Below are 25,923 nucleotides of genomic sequence, written 5' to 3'. Positions count from 1 at the left end.
GTAGCTCAACCGATGTAATCTTGTGTGAGCGTAACTCAACCAAATCAACTCGGATCAACCTACTTTAATCATGGAAATGAATGTCTAGAGCAGGAGAATTGTCCACCTACAATAGAATGCACAAAAGTTGGGAATGCACAAAAGTGGCTATTAGCTGCCAATGTATGACATAAAAGTGAGGGTTGCGTACCTTTCATGCATTGTCCCTGAAGTCCTGACTTTTTGGCTGAGTTACACAAAGAGGTCCTTCTGCATCTTTGGCTCTCCAAGGTCTGGCTACTTGGCAATGAACAAAGACCACTTCTCATATAGCATCACGCTTACAAACATAAAGGTGCCTGTATCTCCAAACTTTACAATGAAACGTGGGGTTTTTATTAGAGCAATGGGCTTGGCTTGACCAACTGCACCTTGGGTGCAAGTTTCACGATCAAGCTTGCCAATCCCAGATTTCGCAATGTCGCCACCAGCCAAACTGGATCTGGGGGGTCGACCTCTTCGACGACGACGACCAAAAAATATTTTTTGGGCTGTTTGCGACATTGAACGCGAAACTTTCACACAAGGTGCTGTTGGCCAAGCCGAGCACATTGCTCTAATAAAAACCCCACGTTTCATTGTAAAGTTTCGAGATACAGGCACCTTTATGTTTGTAAGCGTGATGCTATATGAGAAGTGCTCTTTGTTCATTGTCAAGTAGCTAGACCCTGATAGAATCAACAGCCAAGGACGCATAACCGCTTCTTGTGTAACCCAGCTCATGGAAGAATCAATGCACTCTATTTAATGTATAATCATACATTGATAGTTGATCCTTCATCCCCTTCACCATTGTTTCTCACACCATTGTATACGGACTATTCTCCTGCTCCAGCCCATCATTTCCATCATTCGTGTTTTTTGATCCGAGTAGATTTGACAGAACAACGTTTAGTCATGCAAGTATCATATAAGGCATCAGAGAAATCAATTTAATTTCCAGTTCTTGCACTCCCATCTTGTCTCTTTCTCCCATCCGCCACTGTTGACTCATTCAGACCACTCATTGGGTTTATTGATTTCCGAATGATCGATCACAGCATCCTTCCAGTCCGCCCAAGAGTAGTATGGTTGACCATTAATTCAACTCAGCGTCTTTAACTTTTACCAACAACATGGCCGATCTATGGAGCGATTTCACTCAGCAACCGATCCTTGCCATCCATTCAGGCACATGGGCCAATGTTATTGCCGAATCGACACGCTGTCTTCAACATTGCATGCAACAACAACTCACACACCTTGACAACCGAGCAAGAGCTTTGGCTATCAGTGGCAACTTTGAAGCGGCCTTGAAAGATGCTGCTAGGATACAACAACTTTTTCCTTCTTCGGCTGGTGGCTATTTATGTGCTGGTCACGTGTATTCACTTCAAGGACGGCAAAAGGTGGCGATTGCTATTTATGATCAGGGGTTGGCTGCTGCTCCATTATCGGATCCTTTTCGCCAATTGTTGATTCAAGCACGATCGATAGCGCAAGAACGTGATAGCAAAAGAATCGATTTCATCAAAAAGCTCCCTTTGGAGATCATTACGAATGTTGCATCAAGGTTCATGTCTGGAGATGATATACCAGAGAGTTGCATTCGAGAATATCTTTGTGTCTCACGACTTTGGCGGAGGAGGTTATCACGCGGTGTTCGAGATTTGCATATAGACGCCATCGTCGATGATGACAGCTTTCTGGAGGATTGTTTCTTTTTTCGTCTCGTTGGACCCTCTTGTACCTCCCTTAAGCTTGACACTAATGCTTTTTGGTTACGCGAGCTCATGGAAAGTAGACTACGGTTTCCATCGTTACGGGCCTTGAGTGTAAGCCAGTAAGTGTGATACGGTGTATGTATACCTTCTATCCCTGGAAATTGATTCATTCCCTTAGTATAGGATTCCCTGATATGTGTGGCTTTACAGCAGTTGAGGATGATGAGGATCAAGATTATGCTCGGCGTATCGTCGTGGACTCCATTGTATCTTTTCGAGCAAGTAGAACATTGACCCACTTGACACTATTGGTTGGGAAAGAATGCGACATTCCCCTTGGCAAAATTCTCAGCACCTGCCCAAACCTTGTTGATTTGCAAACCAGTTGGATTGATATGAGTATGTCTACTGCACCCACATGCTGCCCCAATCTGAAATCGTTATCGTTTATGTTCGGCGTCAGGGAGGATCGTGACTATGGCATGGATGATATCACCAAGAGACTGCCTGGATTGGAAAGGCTCATGGCTTCGCCTTTTTATTATGCAAAAGATTTGAGGATTATCCAAAACAACTGCCCAAAACTCAGCGTCATTGGTAGCCACGATGGTCTTGGTTTCCCCAAATGCGATCACAAACTGCCACTGGATGACCCCACTACGCTCGGTGTGCGTACATTTTACGTGAAGGGTCTTGATGAGGATTACTCTAGGGATCAGGATCTCGGCAATTGGGAACACGTGATGGAATTCATGCAACGAAACAGGCACACGTTGCAAGACGTACACTTTTCCACGTGGCTTCCTTTCAATGAACAACCTCGTCACGCTGCTGTCACTGCTAATAGAAATGCTGGCACACTCAACCGGGTGACAAGTTATACGCAACAAATACAATTACAGGAGCATCTACGCATGGCCAGAATGGTTGCACAGAAATCACCTCATTTGAAGACATTCGATTTATCCTCGCGTTACCGTTTTCTTGCCAATGATGTGGGTGCACTATTTGATGATCTCGCCAGTCATTGCGAACTTGAATCGGTTATTGTCAAATTGGAGAGTAATGATCCTTTGATGGATATGGGAGGCATTGAGCGCTTTATTCAACATCACAGCAGGATTGATTCGCAACTACACACGTTGATACTTCCATATAACGCACGCCTATCCAATGATGCGCTGGACACATTGACAGCACTGCCACAGCTCAAAACCTTGGGATTTAGTTTGCCTTTGGTGCAAGGTGAAGATGCTGATGGTGCAAATATTTCACGCTTCATTCAAAAGCTGGGGTCAGGATGTCCGCAATTACAACGCCTAGAGCTACGCAGCAAGGATCCAATACCTGACATCGTCTTTGTAGAGCTGTCCAAGCTAAAGATCAAGTCGCTTCATTTGACCATGCTATATCTCTCAACCCACAGCACGCTGCCAGCAAGTATGTTGGCTCTACTAGACTGCCCACAGTTACAAGATCTACGACTTGAGCCTAGTTGGCAAACAACAAAGGATTCTAACAATGAGTATATTATCGGAGCACTAGTAAGGCAAATACACAGAGAATGGTGGTAATAAATTTCTGTTTTTGCATAATTTGGGTCACTGTGGATGTTACATGCACGAAGCTTTAAAGCTCAACCGGCGGGAGCGCGTGTCTGTGATATGGCTTCTGGCAACGTTTTATGGGTTGGGGTTCTATGTCACTAAACGATGCAAGCTTAAACCCAAAGGGTGTACATGCAGGCGCTTTTGAAATTTTACGGGGGGATCAGCTGTGCAGATCTCGCACACAAGCAAGTCAACAAAAGCCAAAGGAGGCCATGATGAAACATGAAGTACCTTGTGTGGCACCAAGCACGGGAGCGGCATAAGCGGGGTTGTCATAGAAAAATAGGAACGCTGATATACGGAACCCACTGTGTCTCTTCTTGTTCACAAAGGACGCGTCCAAGATCCGCACTCTTGCTTGTTTCCAGCCACCAGCAATGCCAACCTTTACATGGACCACATCTTGAAATCGACGTTCCTCTTGTATTCCTGTTGACAATCCACCAGGTAGATACACTCTTTAAGACACGTTTATGCCGTCAAGCTCATACCGATCGCTATGTAGCAGACATTACCGCGTTTGCACCCATCAGGTACTCCACCACCATAAGGACATACTCTGTATCACGCTCATTCTATACCCATGTAAAAAGCGTTATAAGCTCTCTCGATGCGTGGCGCAAGCTGAACAGTCGAAGCCCTGGCTCTTGAAGGTATATCCCATCTCTCATTGTATTATTGGTATGTGATTCTCATAGTGCTGTGTAGGTGGTAATTCAATGGCAGGAAGCATGGACACAAGGGTAAGCATTGGTGTATGGGGATAGAGTCAATCGAAGCAGGGTATTGATGATGCTATTGTAGGTCTTGCAAGAACAAGTATGTACCATGGAACATTCCTTGTCTTAGTTTCATTATGCTTACATCAATGACAAAGAGCAACACATTAACGAGGATGGGATGGATGCAAACATGGAACGAATCAGCAGCTGCCGTGATATCATATGGAACATCACCAAAAATGGAGCAAACGTATCCTTTGTATTGAAGATTCGGTTATTTGACTATCACCATGTTCTGAGAACGTTGGCCATTATTCATCTCAACGACACCCCCATCAGCATCGGTTATCAGCATACTGCGTTTGACACTCAAAAGACCTGAAGTTTACCCAAGGCCACTGCCCCAAAACGTATGTACTCGGATGCGATGTTCATTACGCAGAGGAGCAGGATCGTGATTATGGGACTGGATCTTTCATCAACTGCTACGAGCCTTTTTGGAAATTTTCTTCGTTCCAACAACAACACCATCAACAATCAGCCCTCGCTTGCAGCGCATTCACTCTCATGGTGTTCCAATTGCCTGATCCATATCATCAACTTATGCCCATATCAGTCCATTACAAAAATGCATACGCCAACCATGCACATACGAACAAGATGAATGCTGTCGCCGATCATTTTACTTCAAACACATCACCTTTCGGTCACCGACACTTTGAAACCCCAAGCTGGTGTGAGTATTATGGCGGATGATCCTCCTCGTGAACAGCAATGTATTAATACTTGTGATGATCTTTAGTGTTACATAGTTGTCATTGTGAGATTGGAACCTTTAATCAGGTAATATCAAAGCATGCTCTCATTTTGCCTGAGGAACCACCTGCTTACATTCCTTTTAATGTAGCTATTATCTCCAAGGACGCATTTGCAAAGTTGGGATCAGGGGGCACAATCTACTATTAGCGGGAATGGGTTGATCTAAGGCTACTATGAAAGGACTTGGGCCATGGCGGACCAACACGACGCCACTGTGAATATACATCAACCATACGAATACGACTACGCCAACGTGTATGACGAGATCAAACCACAGGAATCCATCACCAAATACAACATTATTTCTATTTCAACGGCATCACGTCACTTGAAGAATAGCAATATCGCGAATAAACTACGTGGATCTACACTATGTAACCTAACGAGGGATATCGGAATGGAAAAGGATGATGTGGCATTTGGAAGATTCTGGAATGGGAAAAATCAAGCTGGCAGTGGTTGGAGATGGCTCGCAGCATGGTTGATGGATCAACTCTATATCAGCATCGGAGGAAACCACGTCGTCCGCATTACTGGCCCCAAGATGCGTCGGCTTAGCATATTAAGTTTGTGCTGCGCTACACATATGGCAATCCCGCTGCCGCTTCTTGCAAGATGACCCATAGTGACATGAATGTAATAGATGATTCGATGATATTCTTTATTACTATAGCAGTCAATAGCATAATAAAAGTAATCCTAATTTGGGTAATTCATTGTCTATGGCTGAAAATGGTGATTGTGTGTGTGTGGTGGCATAGTCGTACAAGCCGTTGACATGTGAGGCTGGTGGTCGCCATGCATACATAACAACGCTTATGGGCTTGGTCCAACCTAGCAACCGTTGTCTTTTTACTTTTTATCATGGCTGATTCCTGGGACGATTTCACCGCGAACCCCATTCTTACCATCAAGTCAGGCACATGCCCCAAAGCTGTTGCTGATTCGACAGACCGTCTTTGCCAATGCGCCCAAGATCAGCTGGAACACCTTGAAGCCCGTGCAAGAACTTTGGCGACTTGTGGTCACTTTGAAGAAGCCTTGAAAGATGCTTATACAATGACACGCGTGGTTCGTTCTTCGCCATTGGGTTATTTGTGTGTGGGTCACGTGTATGCACTTCAAGGACGACAAAAGGCGGCGATTGGTATTTACGAGCAAGGACTGGATGCTGTTCCATCAACCGATCCCTCTCGTCAACGACTTGTCGAAGCACGATCAATGGCTCAAGAGCGTGATAGCACAAGAATTGATTTCATCAAGGAGCTCCCTATCGACATCATTGAGAACATTGCACCATGGATCTTGTGTCCGCAGGAACAGATACCACCGAGTGAAATACGAGAGTATCTTGACGTATCACGTGTATGGCGAGAAAGACTATTGATGTCCATACGAGAACTGCACATTGAAAGCACTCCCGATGATGATCTTGCCGATGACGATGATTTACTTGAGCAGATTGCACCCATTTGTACTGCTCTTACGCTCCAAGATACGACAGACGGGTTCCCTCGACTCATGCCAAAAACACTATTTCCTTCGTTAAAGGCTTTAAATGATGCAGAAGAGTAAGTAATATCGTTCATCCTATCAAAAAGCAGCCATTGATTGTATCTATGTATGTAGACCTTTGAGTAATGAAACAACGCCTGAAATATGCACGAATGCACTCGCGTCTGTGGGATCAACCTTGAGATATCTGACAATCAATGCATGGGAATATGGGATTTGCCTTGGCGATATCCTCAGCAGCTGTCCGAACCTAGTGTATTTGGAGGCGCGCAAGATGGATGCGGATTTGGCGAATGGACCTGAATGCCATCCGAATCTCAAAATATTGCTGTCCTGGGATTGGAATATTGAAGCAGTGGATATCGATGACATTACCAAGCGATTACCTGGATTGGAAGTGTTTGCCGCTAACCCTATTGAATACACCAAAGATTTGAAGACCATCCAAGACAATTGCCCCTATGTCAAAGTCCTTGGCATTAATGATCACGAGACCTCTTATTTCTATTTGCCCTCCACCATCACAAGGACGACGAGCAAGCATGATGATGATCGTGTGGGTGGTGTACATACACTCTATATTGATCGCTTTGATACAACAACTTTCTATTCGAATATCAGGGAGGTGATGGATTTCATGAGGCGTAACAACCACACTTTGCAACATGTCTACTTTTACTATCCACTGGGTGGTCGAGGTGGCAAAAACGCATCCATCCTTAACCATGCAATCCAGGCTGCTGATGGTGGTGGTGGTGCTCCCTACTTCAAGTCAATGACAACTTTTACCAACTGTATATGCGACTATGATGATATTCTTTTAACAAGATGGATCGTACGGGAATCTCCTCATTTAAAGGAACTCGAATTAATGAGGTACGCGGCTTACTCTGCGGGTCCGGCTGACACAAGTGCATTATTTGATGATCTGATTGGCCGTTGCGAACTTGAGTCTGTGGTCTTTGACTTGAAAGCGGATCCTGCCATGGATATGGGAGGCGTTGAACGATTTATTCAATACCATGGCACCTTTGATTCCCCATTACACACATTAACCCTTCCCAAGCACACACGACTTTCCAAGGATGCATTGGAGGTATTGACAAGGTTGCCACAACTTGAGAAATTGAACATCAGCTGGCCTTTGATGAAGGAAGAGGATCAAGAGGATGAAAATTGTTCCCATCTTATTGGCAAATTGAAGCGATTGCAGCATTTAGAAATATGGAGCGATGAGGTTATCCCTGACGACGTCTTTTTACAGCTATCCAAGCTAAACGTCACCTCACTCAAGTTACACATGCCCATCTTTAAGTCCTCCAAACAGCTCGCTTTATTAAGCCTACTGCAATGCCCAAAATTAGAAGAGCTGGATGTTAGTGATTCTTCCCATGAAGATGACGTTAGTGTTTCTTCCTATGAAGATGACCCACAGATTGACGAGATTAGAAACATGTTAGGAAGCAAGATAGAGACAGTAAATTTTAGTTAATATAGAGGGTGGGCGTACTTGGATTTATACATGATGATGGTAGATGATGGTAGGTGATGGTGTGGGTAGAAAAGCTGCTATGATGCCTAATGCATTGGAGATGTTGGGTATGGCTTGCTTCGTTTGAGTTGTTTTGATGATCTTGATACTGTACAGCGTGTTTCAAAGTTAAATGCACGCATTGGGTTTATCAATTTCCCACTAGTGGAGTTGACAGCTGCCATCAGTCATGCTTGGATTATAGTCCGCCAGGTCGTGTCGTTGACAATCCCAGCGTCTTCGTCTTTTACCAATACCATGGCCGATGTGTGGAGCGATGTCACCGAGCAACCGATCCCTGTCATCAAGTCAGGCACATGCCCCAATGTTATTGCCGATTCGACACGCCGTCTTCAACAATGCTTACAAGAACAACTCACTCACCTCGACACTCGTGCAAAAGCCTTGGCAACTTGCGGCAACTTTGAAGCAGCCTTGAAAGATGCAACTAGGATACGACAACTGGTTCCTTCTTCCGCTGCTGGATACTTGTGTGCTGGTCACGTGTATTCACTTCAAGGGCGACAAGAGGCGGCGATCGATATTTATGATGAGGGGCTGGCTGCTGTTCCATCATCTGATCCATCTCATCAACGACTTGTGGAAGCACGATCCATGGCTCAACAACGTGATAGCACAAGAATCGATTTCATCAACAAGCTCCCTTTGGATATTACTATGAATATCGTACCAAGAATCATGTTGTGTGATGGATCAGTACCACCAAGTGAAATCCGAGATTATCTTGAGGTGTCACGTGTATGGCGAGAGAAGCTACTAGCCTGTGTTGGAGAATTGCATGTATTGAGCACAATCGATGACAGCCATCTGGATGATAAGGAATTGCTTGGTCTGATTGCACCTTATTGTACAACCCTTACGCTTGAAAGTAAAGTTACCTGTTTACGTCAATTCATATCGGATACACAGTTTCCTCTGTTACGGTCCTTGCACATAGTCCAGTAAGTGTGATATGATACGTAGTAGTATACATACCTCTCTATCCCCGAAAGCTAATTTATTCATTTTCTTAGGGCATGGGACTCTGCTGGTGGCGATTATGATGAAGAAGATGAATATGGCAGTGGCTATCTCCGGGACATCATTGCGTCTTTTCGATCTACAGCAACATTGACCCACTTGAGGATCTTTGCAGATGAGTCTTGCTACATCCCCTTTGCCGATATTCTCAGCAACTGCCCAAGCCTTGTTGACTTGGAAGCTACCTGTATCGATTCGGACATGTCTACTGCACCCACGAGCTGCCCCAATATGAAATCGGTGTCGTTTATGTTGAATGAAGAACAAGAGTTTGACATGGATGATATCACCAAACGATTCCCTGAATTGGAAAAACTTGTGATTTCGCCTTTTTATTATGCGGGAGCTTTGAGTACTATCCAAAGGAACTGCCCAAAACTCAAAATCATCGGTAGCCATGGAGATGGTGGTTTCCTCGCAACAACCAATGATGACGATACGCCTACAACTACTATGGATGGTGTGCGGATGTTATATCTTCATGACTATGTTACTCACTGGCTGGATCCGTACGAAGGCGAGATGGACTACGTGATGGAATTCATGCAACAAAACAGCCACACATTGCAAGACGTCTCTTTTTACACATCATTCCCTTACAGTGATGAACCACCTATTGTTGCTAATAGCCATGCTGTCACATTCCCCCAGATGACAAGTTACAAGCAGCAAAAAATATACGTACCGCAACATCTACGCATCGCCAAAATGGTTGTACAGAAATCACCTCATTTGAAGCACTTTGAACTTGTCAGAGGAGGTTTTGATGATGATGACAAGATCTATGTCAATGTCGGCGAACTATTTGATGACTTGATTGGTCTTTCCACACTTAAATCCGCTATCATCAAATTGGCGAGTAATGATCCTATGTTGGACAAGGAAAGTGTCGAGCGCTTTATCCAGTACCACAGCACGATTGATTCGCAATTACACACGCTGATACTTCCACAGAACATGCGCCTATCCAATGATGCGTTGGACACATTGACAGCATTGCCACAGCTCAAGACATTGGGACTTGATTTGTCTTTGGTGCAAGATGAAGATGCTAAGGATGACGAAAAGGTTTCAAGCTTCATTCAAAAACTGGGGTCAGGATGTCCACAATTACAACACCTCGAGCTACTCAGCGAGGGTCCAATTCCCGATGTCGTCTTTGTACAGCTGTCCAAGTTGAACATTACGTCGCTTCAATTGACGATGCTATCTCCCATTATGGGCAAGAAGAAGGCGGCAACAAGTTTATTGCACCTACTGGAATGCCCACAGTTACAGGAGCTCTATATTTCTCCTCCCTGCAACACAAAGAATCAAACCAATGCTTTTATTAGAAGAATGCTAGAAAGCCAAATACCAAAACTATGCTGGTAGTGAAATTCTGATTTATGTTTCCCCATGATCTATGTACACTATAATAAATGTTATGTGCATACTGTGGTATCCGATATGCATGGTTACCATTCCAAGACTCATCCCGTTAGATTTATTATACATTCCTACACCTATCATTCCTCATCTCAAGTATAAAAGGACACCTATTCACATAATAAATCGGTAGTTCATAGTCTCAGCGTATTCTTCATTATCCCTTTTCTTTGTCTTTATTCATGTGATCATGTCCACCACACATGCGTGCCCTTCTAAAGTGTCGAAGATGGGGGATCTATGGGATGCTTCTGACAACGTTTTTACGGGTTGCGGTCTTGTGTAACTAGTCTAAAGGATGCAAGCTTAAGCCCTGTGGGTTACATGCTGCCGCTTCTGAAATTTTACGGGTGGGGGATGTTGTGTGACCAACTGATGCAAGCTTGAGCCCCTGCGTTACACGATAGCGCTTCTGAAATTTTACTTGGGGGAGGATCCGAGCTCAGATAACGTAAGCAGGTCCCTCCCTCCCCCAACCCGTAAAATATCAGAAGCTGTAAACGGCTGGTCGGATCACGTGTCTTTTCTTATCATCCTTCTTTGTAGCATCATCCTACTACCTTTCATCTCCTTCCCATATTGCTTATCGTAGATATCTTTTTTATTTCATTTACGAGACGATGTTCTAAAGAGACATGCCTACATATATAAGCAAAAGATGGGATTATTACCTTGTTATTAGCATTCAATAATCAGCCTGCTATTCTCCTTGATGCATGTAAGCAAGAAGACAAAGATCTCGGATGTCAATTTTGTAAGCCAACTAACCTAAATGAGACAGCAATCAGAATGTACCTTGTGTGGCACCAACCAAGCATGGGAGCAGCATAAGCGGGGTTGTCATGGAAAAATAGGAACGCTCGAATACCGGACCCACCTCGTCACTTCTCCTTCTTCACAATGACGCGTCCAACATCCGCACTTCTTTGCTTCCAACCACCAGCAATTGCAACCTTTACATGCCACCGCGTCTTGAAGTCGACGTTCTTCTATTCTTGTTGACAATCCACTTCGTACGTTCACTCTTCAAGACCCGTTTATCCTGTCAAGCTCATGCCGATTGTTGTGTAATAGCCATTGCTACGTTTGCACCAACCAAGTACTCCACGACCATGAGGACTTGATCTATATCAAGGAACTCACTGTGTATCCATGCATGGGTCGCTAGATGCGTGGCGCAAGCCAAAAGTCGAAGCTCAAGTTCAGATGGCTCTTGAAGGTATATCCCATATCCTATTGTATTATTGGTAGGTGATTCTCATAGTGTTGTGTAGGATATGACTCGTTGGCAGGATCCATGGGCACAACGGTAAGCATTAGTCGCTGGTGATAGAGTCAACCGTAGCAGGGTATTGATGATGCTATTATAGGTCTTGCAAGAGCAAGTATGTACCATGGAACATTCCTTGGCTTGGTTTCATTATGCTTACATCAATGACAAAGAGCAACACCTTGACGAGGATGGGATGGAACGAATCAGCAGCTGCCGTGATATCATATGGAGCATCACCAAAAATGGAGCACGCGTATCCTTTGTATTGAAGATTCGGTTATTTGACTATCACCATTGCCACGGAGACAGCCCATCAGCCATCGGTCATCATTATACTGGATTTGACACTCAAAAGGCCTGAAGTTTACTCAAGTCAACAGCGCCAAATGTACTCGTATGCGGTGTTCATTATGCAGAGTATAGCGACTGGCATGGTGGTGGTGATAATACGAAGGATGAGCAGGATCATGACTACAGTATGGGACTGGATCAGTCACTCATCACGCACCCCTGGATCTTTATCGACTGCTATGGGCATTTTGGACATTTTCTTTGTTCGAACAACAACACTATCGGCAATCAGCCTTATCTTGCAGCGCATTCGCCTTCATGATGCTCCAATTGCGTGATCAAATACCATCAACTTATACGCCGATCCATCAGTCCATCACCATTTCCCAACGTGCCTTGATCATCCTTTCCGTTTTGCGAGCACAAAATTCATACGCCCATCATGCACAAACAAGATGAATGCTGCTCACCCGTCACGCACCTCTTTCTTCCTTCACATCACCCTTCGGTCACCAATACGTTGAAAACCCAAGCTGATGTGTGAGTATTATGGCGGATGATCCTCTTTGTGAACAACTATGTACCAATACTTGTGATGATCTTTATTAGCGTTTCATTGTCATTGTTATCATCATCAGCAATGCTTCAAGTAGCGCATTTTATCCCCATGATCATGAGGAAAGTGGAGAATTTGACCTCCAGGATTATGAAGAAAGCATCGACGCTTTGAGTATACTTCTACACAAGCTGTCATCCGGGCGCGACATCGAAGGGCCAAAAGGACGGGTTACTAAGGGACACGTACTTGCTTTCCTTGACTTCGACTTGAATCTATATGACAAGTTGGCAGAACAACGTGATGCTATACTACAAGACTTCTTTGAGCAAGCACGTGAAGTCGGCGTTGATGCGATGAAATTGGGGTGGGAGCACAAGAACCTTGCTCTATTACGAATTAGGTCTGTTTTGAAGTTTGAGGCCTATGCTCTCGCAAATGGCATGGACCTGCATCGGTGTACTGGGAGTTGGGTAGCCAACTTTTTACTACAGAGCCGATTTTATTATATAAAAAAGATCACGAAATAAAAACCACTATTGCTTTCTCGATACTTTGATTGGTTTTACAACACCATACATAAAATGACTTACATTCCTTTTCATGTAGCGAACACTGAAGATGCACTTGCAAAGCCGTACTAGGGCCACAGTCTACTATGGCGGGAATGGGGGTTTGATATCAGGCTACTGAGGACTTGGGCCATGGCAGATCAACACGAGACCAATGTAAACAAGTATCAATCATTCGAATGTGCTTACCCCAACGTGTATGAAGCGATCAAAACTACAAGATTATATGACCAAGTCCAACACCATCCCTATTTGGGCGATATCAGGTAGTATAAAGAATAGCCATTCATGAATAAACTATGTGGATCTACATCAAGTAACGTAACGAGAGAGATTGGAAGGGAAAAGGATGACAGTGGGCCGGCAAGTAAAAGATTGCGGATATGGAAAAATACCAAGCTGGCAGTGGTTGGATATGGTTTACTATGGTTGTTGATGGATTCCCTGTTACGTTCATTAATCAATAGCGGCGCATTACTAGCCCCAAGACGCGTCGGCTTAGCATGGTAGGTTTGTGCTGCGCTGCACATATGACAAACCAGCTACTGCTTCTTGCAAGATGACCCATAGTGACGTGGATGTATTAAGACATGCTTTATTAAGTCAACAGCATAATAAAACCCTAATGTGGACGATTCATTGTCTATGTCTGAAAATGATGATCGGGTTGTGGTGGCATAGTCGTACAAGCCGTTGTCATGGGAAGCTGGTGATCATCATCCTATATAACAACGCCGATGGGCTTGGTTCGACCTATCGTCCTTTGTCTTTTATCAACCATGGTCAACGTATGGAGCGATTTCACCGAGCAACCGATCGTTGCCATCAAGTCAGGCACATGCCTCAATGTCGTTGCCGATTCGACACGCCGTCTCCAACAATGCGTACAAGAACAACTCACACACCTTGACAACCGTGCAAGAGCCTTGGCAACCAGTGGCAACTTTGAAGCAGCTTTAAGAGATGTTGCTAGGATACGACAACTAGCTCCTTCTTCGGCAATGGGGTACTTGTGTGCTGGTCACGTGTATTCACTCCAAGGACATCAAAAGGCGGCGATTGCCATTTATGATCAAGGGCTGGCTGTTGTTTCATTATCTGATCCCTCTCATCAACAACTAGTTGAAGCACAATCAATGGCTCAAGAGCAACATAGCACAAGAATCGATTTCGTCAAGGAGCTCCCTATTGACATTATTGAGAATATTGCACCAAGGATCTTGTCTAAGGAGTTGATAGCACCGAATGAAATACGGCAATATCTTGACGTGTCACGTGTATGGCGAGAAAGATTATTGATGTGTATACGAGATTTGCGTCTTGATATCGTGACCGATGATGATCTTGCCGATGATGATGATTTACTTGAGCACATTGCGCCCCACTGTACTACTCTTACGCTCGAGCAAGGTGCTACCGGCTTCCATCGACTGGTGTCAAGGACACGATTTCCTTCATTACATACTTTAATCGCAGTATTGTAAGTGTATAATCTCCATTCATGATCCTTTCAGAGAACAGGTGCTCATTGTGATTATATAGTCTAAGAAATGGTGATGATGATAACATGGTTGCAAGAGCAGTTGATGTTGTTGCATCGTTGGGATCAACCTTGACACACTTGGAAATCACGACATCCGCATACGGCGTCTGGCTTGGTGAAATTCTCAGCAGCTGCCCGAACCTAGTGCATTTGGAGACGTATGATGTGGATACCGATATGGAGGACGCACCCGAATGCCATCCCAATCTCAAGAGGCTGCTGCTTTGGAAGTACGATGACGAATCGGATATCCAAGATATTACCAAGCGATTACCTGGATTGGAAGTATTGGCAGCGCATGCTTTTTACGACACCAAAGACTTGAATACCCTCCAAGACAATTGTCCAAATCTCAAAATTGTTGCATACAATGATCATGAGGCTTCCTATTTCTATGTACCACCCACCACTACCACAGCCACGAGGAGCAAAAATCATGGCGATCAGCAGGATTGTATCGGTGTGCATACATTCTATGTTAATTGTCATGAGATGAATTATTTCGATGTGGATCTCGAGGACATCATGGATTTTATAAGACGCAACAGCCACACTTTGCAACATGTCTACTTTTACGTTGAACTGGTGGGTGGGAGTGCCAGCAGTGTACCCACTCTTAACCATGCAATTCAAGCTGATGACGGTGTTCTCTTCAAGTCCGTGACAACGTTTGTCAATTATATACACGACTATGGTGACATGCTTTTAACAAGATGGATTGCACGAAGATCCCCCCATTTAAAGGATATCAAACTACTGAGAAATAGGCGGTGCGCTCCAAATGCGGTCGACACAAGTGCATTATTTGATGATCTGATTGGCCATTGCGAACTTGAGTCGGTCATCGTTGATTTGCATGGAGATCCTACCACGGATACGGGAGGCGCTGAGCGATTTATTCGATACCTTGGCACCTTTGATTCTCCCTTGCACACATTAACCCTTCCCAATCACACACGACTTTCCAAGGATGCATTGGATGTCCTGATAACGTTGCCACGACTTGAGAACTTGAGTATCTGCTGGCCTTTGATGAAGGAAGATCAAGAAGAGGAGAGTGACCATGAAAAGTGCTCTGATTTTATTGGCAAGTTGGATCGGTTGCAGCATTTGGAGATATGCAGCGATGAGGGTGTCCCTGACGACGTCTTTTTACAGCTAACCAAGCTAAACATCATCTCACTTAACTTATACATACCCATCTTGAAGCTTCCCAAGCCGTCCATTTTATTGAGCCTGCTGCAATGCCCAAATTTACAAAAGTTGTTTGTTAGTCATTCCCTTGGTAAAGATGAACCACTCATTGAGGAGATTAGAAACATGTTAAAAACTAAGATAGAGAAAGTGTCCTTTGATAAATACAAATGGTGGACGTGGTACTTGGTCTTTTTGATATGGATGATGATGATGGAGTGGATGTAAAAACTATTGTGTCTAATGCATTGGAGATGTTGGATACGGCTATCTTCGTTTGATTTGTTTTTCTATCTTGTATACTGTACAGGATGTTTCAAAGTCAAAATGCACTCATTGGGCCACTGCATAGTGGAGTTGGCAACCACACATCAATGCATTGATTACAACATCCTTCAAGTCCGCCGGGTCGTGCCGTGATGATACCAGTGTCCTTTGTCTTTTACCAATACCATGGTCAACTTGTGGAGCAATGTCACCGAGCAACCGATCCCTGTCATCAAGTCAGGCACATGCGCCAATGTTATTGCCGATTCGACACGCTCTCTTCAACAATGCGTACAAGAACAACTCACACACCTTGACAACCGTGCGAGAGCCTTGGCAACTTGTGGCAGCTTTGGGGCAGCCTTGAAAGATGTTGCTAGGATACGACAACTGGTTCCTTCTTCGGCAATGGGATACTTGTGTGCTGGTCACGTGTATTCACTTCAAGGACGACAAAAAGCAGCGATTAATATCTATGATAAGGGGCTGGCCGCTGTTTCATCATCGGATCCATCTCATCAACAACTTGTGGAAGCACGATCGATGGCTCAACAACGTGATAGGAAGAGAATCGATTTCATCAATGAACTCCCTTTGGACATCATTATGAATATTGCACCATGGATCTTGTCTACGGAGAGGATGGCACCAAGTGAAATCCGAGAATATCTTGATGTGTCACGTGTATGGCGAGAGAAGCTCTTATCCTGTGTTCGAGAATTGCATGTATTAAGCACAACCAATGACAGCCATCTGGATGCTGATGGTCTTCCGGGTCTGATTGCCACTTATTGTACAACCCTTACGCTTGAAAGTCGAGTTACTTGTTTACGCGATTTCATATCAGATGCAAGGTATCCTTTATTAAAGGCTTTGAACATTAACCAGTAAGTGTGGTATGATACGTAGTATACCTCTCTATCCTTAACGCTGACTTAGTTTCTTAGGGTCTCTGCTGGTGACAACTATGATGAATACGGTTATTGTGGCAGTCGTCACTTCCTCGACATCGTTGCGTCTTTTCGATATACAGCGACGTTGACCCGCTTGCGGATCTTTGCAGGCGAGTCTTACTTCATTCCCTTTGGCGATATTCTCAACAACTGCCCAAGCCTTGTTGATTTGGAGACTACCTATATCAGTGCGAACATGTCAACTGCACCCGCAAGCTGCCCCAATTTGAAATCATTGTCGTTTATGCTGAATAAGTATCAAGACCTTGATATGGATGATATCACCAAACGACTCCCTGGATTGGAAAGACTTGTAACTTCGCCTTTTCAGTATGCAAAAGATTTGGGGATCATTCAAGACAATTGTCCAAAACTCGAAGTCATCGGGAGCCATGGGAGTGTTGGTTTCCCCGCAACAAGCAACTATGATGATACGCCTACTACTATGGTTGGCGTGCGGATGCTTTATATTCATGACTATGAAACTCGCTGGTCGGATCTGCATCAAGGCGAGATAGAGCATGTGGTGGAATTCATGCAACAAAACAGCGACACATTGCAAGACATCTCCTTTTGCACAACATTCCCTTACAACGATGAAGAATCGGATGGCCATTCTGTTGTTGCTGATAGCAATGCATTTACATTTACCCGGATGACAAGTTATAAACAACAAGAAATATACGTACCGGAACATCTTTGCATCGCCAGAATGGTTGTACAGAAATCACCTCATTTGAAGAGCTTTGAGCTTGTCAGAGGTTTCGATCATGACGACCTGGTCTTTGTCAATGCTGGCGAACTATTTGATTACTTGGTTGGCATTTGCACACTTGAATCCGCTATCATCAAATTGCCGAACAAGTGTACTTTGATGTACGAGGGAGGCATGGAGCGCTTTATCCAATACCACAGCAGGATCGATACGCAATTACACACATTGATACTTCCACAGTACACACGTCTATCCAATGATGCGTTGGACGCATTAACAACACTGCCACGACTCAAGACCTTGGGATTTGATTTGTCTACGGTGCAAGGTGAAGATGATGAAGATGGTAAAAAGGCTTCACGCTTCATTCAAAAACTGAGGTTGAGATGTCCACAATTACAGCACCTTGAAGTAGTCAGCGACGCTCCAATACCCGATATCGTCTTTGCACAGCTCTCCAAGCTGAACATCAAGTCGCTTCATTTGATCATGCTATCTCTCTTTATGCACAATGCGCCAACAAGTTTATTGAACCTATTGGAATGCCCACAGTTACAAGAGTTACATATTTACCCTCCCTACCGCATCACAAAGAATCGAACCAATACTTGTATTAGAACGAAGCTAGAAAGTAAAATACCAAGACTCTCATGGTAGTAAAACTCTGTTTTGTGTTTCTGCATAATTTGTGCTCGTTGTGGATGCTATGTATCCTAATAATGCTTCTGACAACATTTTACGGGTTGTGGTTCACGTGTAAACCAAATGATGCATTAAGCGTGTAGGTGCTTCTGTAATTTTACGAGTGGGATTGAGTTAATGGGTCGATCCTATTGGTGGATAGTGCATAAAGGATATGCCTATAGTAAGGTCCACCTATGATAGCACGTATGGCACTTTTTTCAAGTCGACCATGGTATGGTGAATAAGCCAAAAATGATAACTGTATCCGATAGTATCTTGTTTGGAATTGTATGAAGCGTGAGGCGTAAAATTGGTATTGGTGTCTCGCCATGAAGGTTGTCCAGGATGATTTATTGTAGTTGACAGCATCAGAGAATGACAATCGACGTCCAGCCTGAGAGGGGTTTGGCATTACAAGATGCTTTTGGATGCGCTGACCATTTCTGGAATATCAATCATGCCATGTTTGATCGTGCACTCTTGAGTATTAGTGTACAAGAAGTGATCTTTTTATTGGTGGGAGCGTGATTGGTATATGTATGGAAAGTGAAGGACCTTTTTGGTTGAAGACAACGTCGAGCATACTAGGAAAAAGGGCGCTTCGGAATGGATGATGAGTAAAATAGACGGATGGTTGGGGACCTGTTAGTAAGGCAATGGCCGATGTTGGATCATCATTATCATGTAAAGTGTAAAATGGCACACACCCTTCGTGAGGATCATGTCTTTTATTTACGTGTGCTTATTTTCTATCGTGAGGGTGATGATCATGATGGGTGGATGGTGGTGTATAGGGTAATTGAGTGGCCTCAGTGTAATAGCAGTAGGGGGATTTAAACTTGGGGGCGGCAGCTCCACGACTTGAGGGTCACAGGGCTTCTCTTCTCTTTCTCACTCCTCTGCTTTTATCCCAATCACGACATCTCGATCAAGGTAATGTGTTATAGAAGAGTGCTATTGTTGGCTGTGAGGTTTTAATGTAGTTCTGAACTTGCATTGTCAGGGAGTGGGCGTGTCCAAGTGCTGACGAATGGAGCGTGGTGGGTGGTTGGTGGTTGCCATGGCGATATTGTTGCTTCCTCTTGTTCGTTGCTATTCCCGCTCTATGCTTGGTGTCAACAGGTACATTCAGAGTCCAATGTTGCAGCCGAACTGGTTCCATTGACGTGTTAGCTTGTATAGAGGGCAAGTTTGGTTTCAAGACGTTGGCTGGTTTGGCGTTTTGTTTCGGCTCAACAACACTACTACACCACCGTTTTCGGTTTCCAGTAACCAACAACAACGGGTCTTTGTGTATATGGAAAAGGCAAGTACAATGAAACAAACAATGAAAAGGGTGTTTATTGTGTGTGTGCTAATAACGAATTGAATAGGTCTCTTTGGTCAGGCAATGCAACTTGGGGCATCATCATCATCTCTTTGGGTTCAAGTCCCAGCCTGTATCAAGTGGTCGCTGTGTCGCTCTGCACTAGCCAAGTGCGCTGGAAAAGCTTCTTGGAACGCGTCCAGGGCTCTATAGGCCTGCGTTGAGTTGAGGATGGGTCGATGACGATGGGTTTTTGGAAGAGCATGGTCACCGTGTTGAGGTAAAAGGGGATTTGCAACAGCTTGTGAATGTGTTGAACCAACATGCTCTTCTCGTGATAGGCTCGTTCTTTCCCTTTGAGGATTTTCTTTTCATGAGGTGGGAAATGATTGGAAGGATTGGGATCATTCTTTCTTTGGAGAGGAGAATGAGGACAACTATGAGCCTGGACTCTATGTAAGTGATGTACTTCCTTGCCATGGATCGAACTGGCCTTGCGTGATTCGTGCAGTGCTTTCTCAAGAACAGGGGGTCGCCCGGCGTTGCTCGTATGGTGGTGATTTGATTTGTAAATTCCTTCTGATTTGCTTTCTTACTTAGAGAGGATCACCTAAAGGTATGTCAAATCGTCATCATTCCCGGTAGCAGATTATCTAACTTGCCTGCTTTTTTTTATTTCTAGACACGATTACCAGTTTGATGATGACTACGACAACGAACACAATGATTACGACAATGACCACAATGGAACAAACAACCATGGTTTGTCGTTCTCTTACGAAGATGATGTTGCCTGATCAAGTGCCATATCTCGCTGACATCTAAAAGGAAGCCTGCCGGGTCCCATTCTTTTCTACTTGTGCCCTTTTGGATATATGCGATGACGACCTTCGAGACGACGAGGATGATGACTATGAGGAGCATGACCACGAGCACGACTACGCCTACGAATACGACTACGAATGAGGATGGACGAGGAAGGTGAGGATGGTGGCAAAGTAGGTAGCTATAACTGCATAGAGGAAATAAAGGATTGTTTATTACCGCACTTGCACTTTGCTAGCTTATCCATTTTGTTGCATGCTTGTGGATTACATAGTGATATCGCTTAGATGGAATAATAAATATGGAAGCGTGGCTCCCTTATCGGTCTTGTAAGAAGCGTGTTACCTTTCTGATACAATGAAGAGTGGGTTCACCTTGAGAGGAAACGTGATCCTCCATTGAGTTTCAGGATGAGTGACCGATCAATATGTACACGTACCTTTTGCATACACAAATTGGTTTATGTATGCAGCTCGATCTTACTCCTACATGCAAATGTGATATACACATACCTTGACCCACCTTCATCGTTGGATGTTGTTTCACTTACGTACCTTCAAAGGCAATCATCATCATCATCATCATCATCATCCATTTGTGCAGCAACCTGTCAAGGACGTGTTTGTGTAACCACCACGTGCCGTTTCACTCAGCTCTTCATCTTTCCGTTAATGCAGCCGACACAATCCACTAGGAAAAAGCAACTCCATCACGCTTACAGCATAGGTAAAACATAAAGGTGCCTGTATCTCCAAACTTTACAACGAAACGTGTGGTTTTTATTAGAGCAATGGGCTCGGCTTGGCCAAAAGCACCTTGTGTGAAAGTTTCGCGTTCACTGTCGCAAACAGCCCAAAAAATATTTTTTGGTCGTCGAAAAGAAATTCAAGAGGTCGACCCCTGGATCCAGTTTGGCTGGTAGCGACATTGCGAAATCTGGGATGGCCACGATGAACGTGAAACTTTCACACAAGGTGCAGTTGGCCAAGCCGAGCACATTGCTCTAATAAAAACCCCACGTTTCATTGTAAAGTTTGGAGATACAGGCACCTTTATGTTTGTAAGCGTGATGCTATATGAGAAGTGGTCTTTGTTCATTACCAAGTAGCTAGATCCTGGAGAGCCAAAGATGCAGAAGGACCTCTTTGGGTAACTCAGATAAAAAGCCAGGACTTCAGGGACAATGCATGAAAGGTACGCAACCCTCACTTTTATGTCATACATTGGCAGCTAATAGCCACTTTTGTGCATTCCCAACTTTTGTGCATTCTATTGTAGGTGGATGATGCTCCTGCTCTAGACATTCATTTCCGTGATCAAAGTAGGTTGATCCGAGCTGATTTGGTTGAGTTACGCTCACACAAGATTACATCGGTTGAGCTACATCGAGCGTGCTTTATGTCCAGAGTGATGTAATCTCTCTTTGACCACAGCTCAGTCAAATCAGCTCGGATCAACCTACTTTAATCATGGAAATGAATGTCTGGAGCAGGGGCATAGTTCCCATGCAGTGGATCTCGCAACAATGACGATTGGATAAAAGTGGCCGTTAGCTAGCAATACATGCCTGTTCCTAGATGACCCATAAAGTAATTATGCATTGACCCTTTCATTCATGCAAACGTAGCTGTGTTGCACAACACGACCGTCTGCATCTTTTGCTCTGTCAGGGTCTAGCTACTTGACAATGAACAAAGTCACTCTTCATATAGCATCACGCTTACAAACATAAAGGTGCCTGTATCTCCAAACTTTACAATGAAACGTGGGGTTTTGAATAGAGCAATGGGCTCGGCTTGGTCAACAGCACCTTGTGTGAAACTTTCACATTCAATGTCGCAAACAGCCCAAAAAATATTTTTTTTTGGTCGTCGTCGAAAGAGGTTGAGCCCCGGATCCAGTTTGGCTGGTAGCGACATTGCGAAATCTGGGATTGCCCACGATGAACTTCATACTTTGACACAAGATTCCTTTGACCCCGACGAGCACGTTGATCTAATAAAGAGCCCTCGTTTGATTGTAAAGTTTGGAGATACAGGCACCTTTATGTTTTACATATGCTGTAAGCGTAATGCTATATGAAAAGAGTTCTTTGTTCATTGTCAAGTAGTATGACTACAATAGAGCCAAAGATGCAGAGGGGCGTGTTCGTGTAACGGAGCCATTTTGCATGACTGGAATGGCCAATGTATGATACCATATACACTATCTATGATTAGCAGCTCATAGCCACTTCCTCCCATTTCGAGCTGTTGTCCATTCTATGACATGTGAACGATTCTCCTGCTCCAGCCGAGCATTTCCATCATCCAAGTATCTTGATCCGAGCCGATTTGACTGAGCTACGCTGGAACAGCAAACATGAAAATTCTTGAAAGACAGACCCTGCGAATGTCTCCGTCTTTCAAACTTTTGGACGCTCTCATTCCAAATTTTCAAATGAAACGTGAGGTCCTCATTAGAAAAAGTTGATCAACATGCTCGAGAGCACCCTTCTGAGCAATTTTCAAGTTGGAGATAGACAACCTCGGGGCGGTGGACCATTCGCTCTTTTGTTCCCATCATCCACCATTTGGGCCGCCCCGCATTTAAATATTCGCAATGAAGTGTGTGGTTTTTATTTGAATAGCGTTGATCAGCATGTCCTAGCGAACATCCTGACAAAGTTTCATGTTCGAAATGGGGAATCCCAAGGTAATACATACTGTTTCGATAAATCGTGAATCTGGGGCTGACCTGCATTTCCGACCTCCATAGTAAACCCACATTGTACCCTCCCATTCAATTTTTTATAAGGAAGTATAGGTTCTTTTTTAATACAAAGTTCATCAGCATGACCAAGAGCACCTTGTGTGAAAGTTTCAGGATCGAGAGAGGCAATCTCAATATCAAGGATTGATGTACAGTGTGCATGCATTTATACAAGAGGTGTCCGACCTAGTTAATTTCCACTTCTTCCACCTTTCCTCTTCCTCCCATTCTCAACCGTTGGCCCATTCAAGTATACAACTACCACCTACGAGCGATTGTCCTTCTTCAACCCATCATGCCAATCCTACAACTGTCGAGATCCGATTGTCTTTGACTGAATGGCTCGTCCCATGGCGTGTACACAGCCTTCTTGTCGCTCTTCTACAACACACGAGTCTCTTGACACAACATGCTGCCCTGCACATTCCTCTACCACAACCAATCGTAACAGCATTCATTTCCAGCAGCTGCTATTAGCAATGTCTTTATTCCATTGTCCCAAACAGCATTCACCACCTTACCACTCTACTACTATACGCGTTCTTGCACACTCCTCTGCCACGACCAAGGGTAAGCAGTTGCTATTAGTATGGTCTTTACACCGTTGTCTCAAGGTACCTGCAGCAGCATGTTTAGTTGCATACGAATGCCAATGGATGGGGTGCCATATCAGCTATCAAGTATACCGCAACACAAGCAATCTTCGCCTTGTTGAGCAGCGATATAGACAAACCGCCGGATGGAAAAGGAAGCATACTCGCATGGCCCATTTCTTATTGGAGTTGCAATAGCTACGGTGGGTGGATGGCATCAAGTGAAGTGATGAGAAATCCTGGAAGGTTGTTTTGGTTATTTGGCGCGTCATCAGCAAGGACGATGGATCGTGTCACGTGGATACAGTTGAGGATGATGATGGATTGGATGGCATTGACGAAAGGTGTTTTACAGCGATGGATGGTATTGGAGCACTCGATTCAATGCGTGCAGCAGCTACTTTGCAATCATGGATGAAAGGTGATTATGACGGCAGCGACCAAGAATACGATGACACGATTATCCCTGTTCCCTCTATATGATTCACCCGCTTTCTTATTCAATGCTGTTACTTTATCATATTTGCTCGATAAACATCCACACTGCTATGTACTATTCTTCGACTTTCATTGAATGATGGAATTGGATTGAACATATCATTCATGATGGTATCGTACTATTAGCTCATATGTGCAAGATGTGGATCACTTGGTTGGCTTCTGGATTGAAAAGGGAAATGGAAATTTGAATGTTGGGAAGCGAGGCTGGATCATTTACATAGTCGTATCAAGATGCTTTTCTTCTTTTGCCACAGCATTGCTACATTCGCTAAAGCTTCCTGGTTCACAAGCTGATAGTCTACGAGTATGGGTAGGAATGATGAGGGACGACGAAGCTAACGAAGCCGAGAATGGTGGTAATGTAGCTAGATGAAATGAAGCATTATTTATTTATTACACACTTGGGCTTTACTAGCTTGTGGATTACAACATTATATACGATTGCGTCAAAGATGGAATACAGTAATAAAGGTGGTCCGGTTATCGGTCATGCATTAAGTATATGGCTTTTGTGATATAATAAGGAGGAGTGGGATCGCCTTGAGAAGAGAAAAAGTGGAGTGATCCTTCCATTGAGTTTCAGGATGAGTGACCCATCATGGACTTCTTCACTGAGTTTACATATACAAATTGGTCTATGCAGCTCGACCTTCTCCTACATCCAAATGTGATATGGAACCATTATTGTCATACGCATACCTTGACTCACGTTCATTATTGGATGTTGTTTACCTTCGTGCCTTCACAAAAGACAATCATCATCATCATGCATTTGTGCAGCAACCCATTTGTGTAACCGCCACGTGCCATTTCACTCAGCTCTTCATCTTTCCGTTCATGCAGTCGACACCATCCATTAGGAGAGAGCAACTCCTAGTATATCACCAAGTACAACAACATTTCTATTTTGACGATAACACGCACCATAATGAATAGCTACATCGTGAATAAAAACTACGCGGATGTATACCAAGCCTCAGTAACAAAACGAGAGAGATGGGAATGGAAGAGGATGACGCAATGAAGCGATCATGGATATGGAAAATACCAAGCTGGCAATGGCTGGAGATGGCTCACTAAACGTGTAGTACGAAATGTAGCATGGTTGATGAATCAAGTCTATCAGCATCGGAGGAAACCACGTCCGCACTATTGGCCCCGAGATGGCGTCGGCTTAGCATATTAGGTTTGTGCTGCGCTACACATATGATAATCCCGCTGCCGCTTCTTGCAAGATGACCCATAGTGATATGAATGTAATAGATGATTCGATGATATTCTTTATAATAACATAGCAGTCAACAGCATAATAAAAGTAATCCTAATTTGGGTAATTCATTGTCTATGACTGAAAATGGTGATTGTGTGTGGTGGCATAGTCGTACAAGCCGTTGACGTGTGTGAGGCTGGTGATTCATCCATCCATGTATAACAGCACTCACATGTTTGGTTCAGCAACCCAGTGTCCTTTGTTCTTTACCGCCCATGACG

At 44.1% G+C, this 25,923-nt stretch overlaps 6 protein-coding genes across 6 annotated transcripts; all 6 read left to right on the top strand.

The window, feature by feature from the left end:
- Window positions 1-1,154: 1,154 nt before the first annotated feature.
- O0I10_012777 (uncharacterized protein) lies at window positions 1,155-4,201 on the top strand (the record flags this gene model as incomplete). The annotated part of the gene is made up of 3 exons (XM_058492665.1): window positions 1,155-1,861; window positions 1,921-3,286; window positions 4,157-4,201. 3 exons carry the CDS (start codon window positions 1,155-1,157, stop codon window positions 4,199-4,201), a joined length of 2,118 nt encoding a protein of 705 aa, XP_058336574.1.
- A 1,556-nt stretch (window positions 4,202-5,757) lies between these two features.
- Window positions 5,758-7,900, top strand: O0I10_012776 (uncharacterized protein; the record flags this gene model as incomplete). The annotated part of the gene is made up of 2 exons (XM_058492664.1): window positions 5,758-6,464; window positions 6,523-7,900. The coding sequence occupies 2 exons, from the start codon at window positions 5,758-5,760 to the stop codon at window positions 7,898-7,900; spliced, it is 2,085 nt and encodes a 694-aa protein (XP_058336573.1).
- A 297-nt stretch (window positions 7,901-8,197) lies between these two features.
- Window positions 8,198-10,354, top strand: O0I10_012775 (uncharacterized protein; the record flags this gene model as incomplete). The annotated part of the gene is made up of 2 exons (XM_058492663.1): window positions 8,198-8,901; window positions 8,974-10,354. The coding sequence occupies 2 exons, from the start codon at window positions 8,198-8,200 to the stop codon at window positions 10,352-10,354; spliced, it is 2,085 nt and encodes a 694-aa protein (XP_058336572.1).
- A 1,206-nt stretch (window positions 10,355-11,560) lies between these two features.
- O0I10_012774 (uncharacterized protein) lies at window positions 11,561-12,042 on the top strand (the record flags this gene model as incomplete). The annotated part of the gene is made up of 3 exons (XM_058492662.1): window positions 11,561-11,627; window positions 11,683-11,717; window positions 11,779-12,042. 3 exons carry the CDS (start codon window positions 11,561-11,563, stop codon window positions 12,040-12,042), a joined length of 366 nt encoding a protein of 121 aa, XP_058336571.1.
- A 1,837-nt stretch (window positions 12,043-13,879) lies between these two features.
- Window positions 13,880-16,065, top strand: O0I10_012773 (uncharacterized protein; the record flags this gene model as incomplete). Its single annotated transcript, XM_058492661.1, has 2 exons — window positions 13,880-14,580; window positions 14,643-16,065. The coding sequence occupies 2 exons, from the start codon at window positions 13,880-13,882 to the stop codon at window positions 16,063-16,065; spliced, it is 2,124 nt and encodes a 707-aa protein (XP_058336570.1).
- Window positions 16,066-16,290: 225 nt separating this feature from the next.
- On the top strand, window positions 16,291-18,429 carry O0I10_012772 (uncharacterized protein; the record flags this gene model as incomplete). The annotated part of the gene is made up of 2 exons (XM_058492660.1): window positions 16,291-16,991; window positions 17,052-18,429. 2 exons carry the CDS (start codon window positions 16,291-16,293, stop codon window positions 18,427-18,429), a joined length of 2,079 nt encoding a protein of 692 aa, XP_058336569.1.
- Window positions 18,430-25,923: the final 7,494 nt, after the last annotated feature.

This window comes from Lichtheimia ornata (assembly GCF_029851405.1).
Source record: "Lichtheimia ornata isolate CBS 291.66 chromosome Unknown scaffold00156, whole genome shotgun sequence".
Taxonomy (NCBI): domain Eukaryota; kingdom Fungi; phylum Mucoromycota; class Mucoromycetes; order Mucorales; family Lichtheimiaceae; genus Lichtheimia; species Lichtheimia ornata.
This window is presented reverse-complemented; position numbering and strand designations above follow the sequence as displayed.